The 2,619-nt window shown below is 35.0% G+C and overlaps 1 protein-coding gene across 1 annotated transcript in view; it reads right to left on the bottom strand.

The window, feature by feature from the left end:
• LOC119418582 (SLC35A4 upstream open reading frame protein-like) overlaps positions 1-2,022 on the bottom strand; it is a 4,472-nt gene extending 2,450 nt beyond the window's left edge. The window contains exon 1 of the mRNA XM_037685905.1: positions 1,950-2,022. Within this exon, the coding sequence (XP_037541833.1) occupies positions 1,950-1,964 (15 nt within the window). The 5' untranslated portion in view covers positions 1,965-2,022. The remainder of the gene's footprint in view (positions 1-1,949) is intronic.
• Between the last annotated feature and the right edge of the window lie 597 nt (positions 2,023-2,619).

The following is a 2,619-nucleotide window of genomic DNA, read 5'->3' as shown; positions in this document are numbered from 1 at the left end:
CATTTTTCAGTCAGGTCATCTGGACAGTTTCTTTTTTTGTGCTGAAATGTTTCGCCTTCGATCCAGAAGGCTTCATCAGTCAAGGAAACACACATATTTGCTTCCAAGCAAAAAGCAAGCAAAAGGACTTTTTTAAACCTAAAAAACTGTTAGTTTGTGTTTTTAAAGTACTGCTACCAAAATTTTAAAAACTAAGCTGATTTGTCAGTACATACGTCAGTGTTTTTAATCAGCAAAATTTGGAAATGGCAATGACGATATAATTTTTATGCAGTAACAAACTTGGTCTTTTGGAGTGAATAAATCCATCCATCCATCCATTATGTTTACCTGCTTCTTCCATTTTGGGTCACGGGGGTCGCCGGTGCCCATGTCCAGCAATCACTGTGCGAGGGGTGAGGTACACCCTGGACGGGTCGCAAGTCCACCACAGGGACACATAGAGACAAACAAACATTCACTCTCACTCACACCTAGGGTCAATTTAGAGTTACCAATCAGTCAAATATGCATGTTTTTGGTCTGTGGGAGGAAACCGGAGTACCCGGAGAAAACCCACGCATGCACGGAGAGAACATGCAAACTCCACCCAGAAAGGCCTCCGGACTGGGGTTTGAACCAGGGACCTGCTCGCTGAGAGGCAGCAGCTCTACCAGTTGCGCCACCGTGCTGCCCGGGTGACTAAATGTTTCTTTCAATTGTGATATAAATTAACTATACTAATTGTTAATTAATATTCTAATCACTTAAGCTTCTGAACATTTATCAAATAATATCTGCTGCAAGTTTTATGGCAATCTCTAAAATGTAAATGACAACTTTGTTCAATGAACCATTTTGCAGATACCGTTATCTTTTTTTAGCACTGCCTACTGAATTCGGCATGCAATGGTTTGTGGAATTGTTTGGGGGCAACCGACAAAGTCAATGTTGCGCAGTTTAAAGAGTTTTTGTTGGTTCGTGATGTACCTCTTTCTAATCTGAGATAGAACATACTTGTCAAGAGCTGTTATGACGCTCGTATGTTGGGAATAAAACCTAAAATGACTAGCCTGCATGCAATTTCGAGGCAGGCCTACCTATGATTATAGAAATGATGAGTATAAAACGCCTTTCTTGGTCACACATCATATTTGGCATACATATTAATAGGTTACCGGTAACATGTGTTTTTGTTATAATGGTGGTAAATGCATTTTTTTATGGTGGTCTGTAACCTCCTGAATGGTGTATGTTATTGTTAATAAACTTAAAAAAAAAAAAATGTGTTCAAGTTTTCAGCATCACTTATTGAAATAAAGTAATAACCACTTTAATTAATATAGGGTAACTAGGGATATAGGTTATGACTATTGGTTGATCTATAGGGGCATAATATATTATACTATTAGAAGGTTTCATTATTTCATATTCTTACTTGTTGAATCTGTAATCATTGTTGCACATATAAGTTAACTTATATAACCTTTCCTAATTCAAATATATGATTTTTGGTATAATTTATTTCTTTCTTTTTTACTCTATTGAGATAACTTCTTTAAACCTCAAATGATAATTTTGTTAACATAAGTATTCGTCTTTTTTACAGAGCCTGAGCAGTCCTCAAACGCCTCACACCGTGTTGTTTTAACACGAACCCTAAAAGTTGCTTTCGTGAGAAACTTTCAGTTTGGCAACAATCAGGTAAATATTAAATTTCAGTAAATAACAGCTTGAAAGCAATAAAATTGTTTGCTATACTTATTATTTTTAAGAGGTTGTAAAAACATGACCATAACAAAAAAGTAAACAAAAAGTAAATCAATGCTACATGCTACAGTAAAGCTAGCTAAAGGCTTACAAGCTAATGCTAACAGCTAAAGAGCATATAAAATGCAATCCAGATATAAGTAGAATCTAAATATAGACTATTTACATCGGAAATCGGACTTAATGTTTAAAGGACAAACCTTGTCGTTGGCCATAGCTTAGTTTTATTTTAACAGGCGTGTGTTTTGTGGTTCCTTTTTTCTTCTTTTGTATAATTTAGCGGGTAGCAAATAATGAAATAACGCTTTACCGCCACCAACTGGCGATAATGCAACTCACAGTCTCTACAACAATAATGTAATGTAAAGCATTTTAGTTCAAAAGTGCGTTTCGGGACACTCAAGGACACTGTACAGCTAAAAATCATGATATGTGATGGAGGCAATACATCAAAGCTTATAATAATCACTATAATCCAACTTTTATTTCACTTAGAGTCTAAATAATTTTCTTCTTTCATTCCTCACGTTTGTGTTAGTATGATTAAAACGTGCTGTGTGGTTATATCTTCTTCCTCATATTAATATATTATCACGTTTCTATCAATGGCATGTATCTGTGACACATTTTTCTATACTTATCTACTATGTAACCCGTGGGTTAATGTACATGTACTTTAAATAATGCATGCATACATATACATGCAAAATACATGTTTGTGTTCAAATATGAGCTGTTTTTTCTCTCCTGTTTTTTTTTTCCTGCAGTATTATTTTCTCCTTTAGTATTTTTCTTTCTTGCTTTTCTCATCAGTTCTTTCCTTTCTGCTTTACTATGTCTTTAAATGCGGCTAAATCAAACTTTATGATA

This window comes from Nematolebias whitei, chromosome 1 (genome assembly GCF_014905685.2).
Source record: "Nematolebias whitei isolate Nwh7 chromosome 1, NemWhi1, whole genome shotgun sequence".
Lineage (NCBI taxonomy): Eukaryota > Metazoa > Chordata > Actinopteri > Cyprinodontiformes > Rivulidae > Nematolebias > Nematolebias whitei.
The sequence above is the reverse complement of the archived record's forward strand: the minus strand, read 5'-3'. Positions and strand labels throughout refer to the sequence as shown.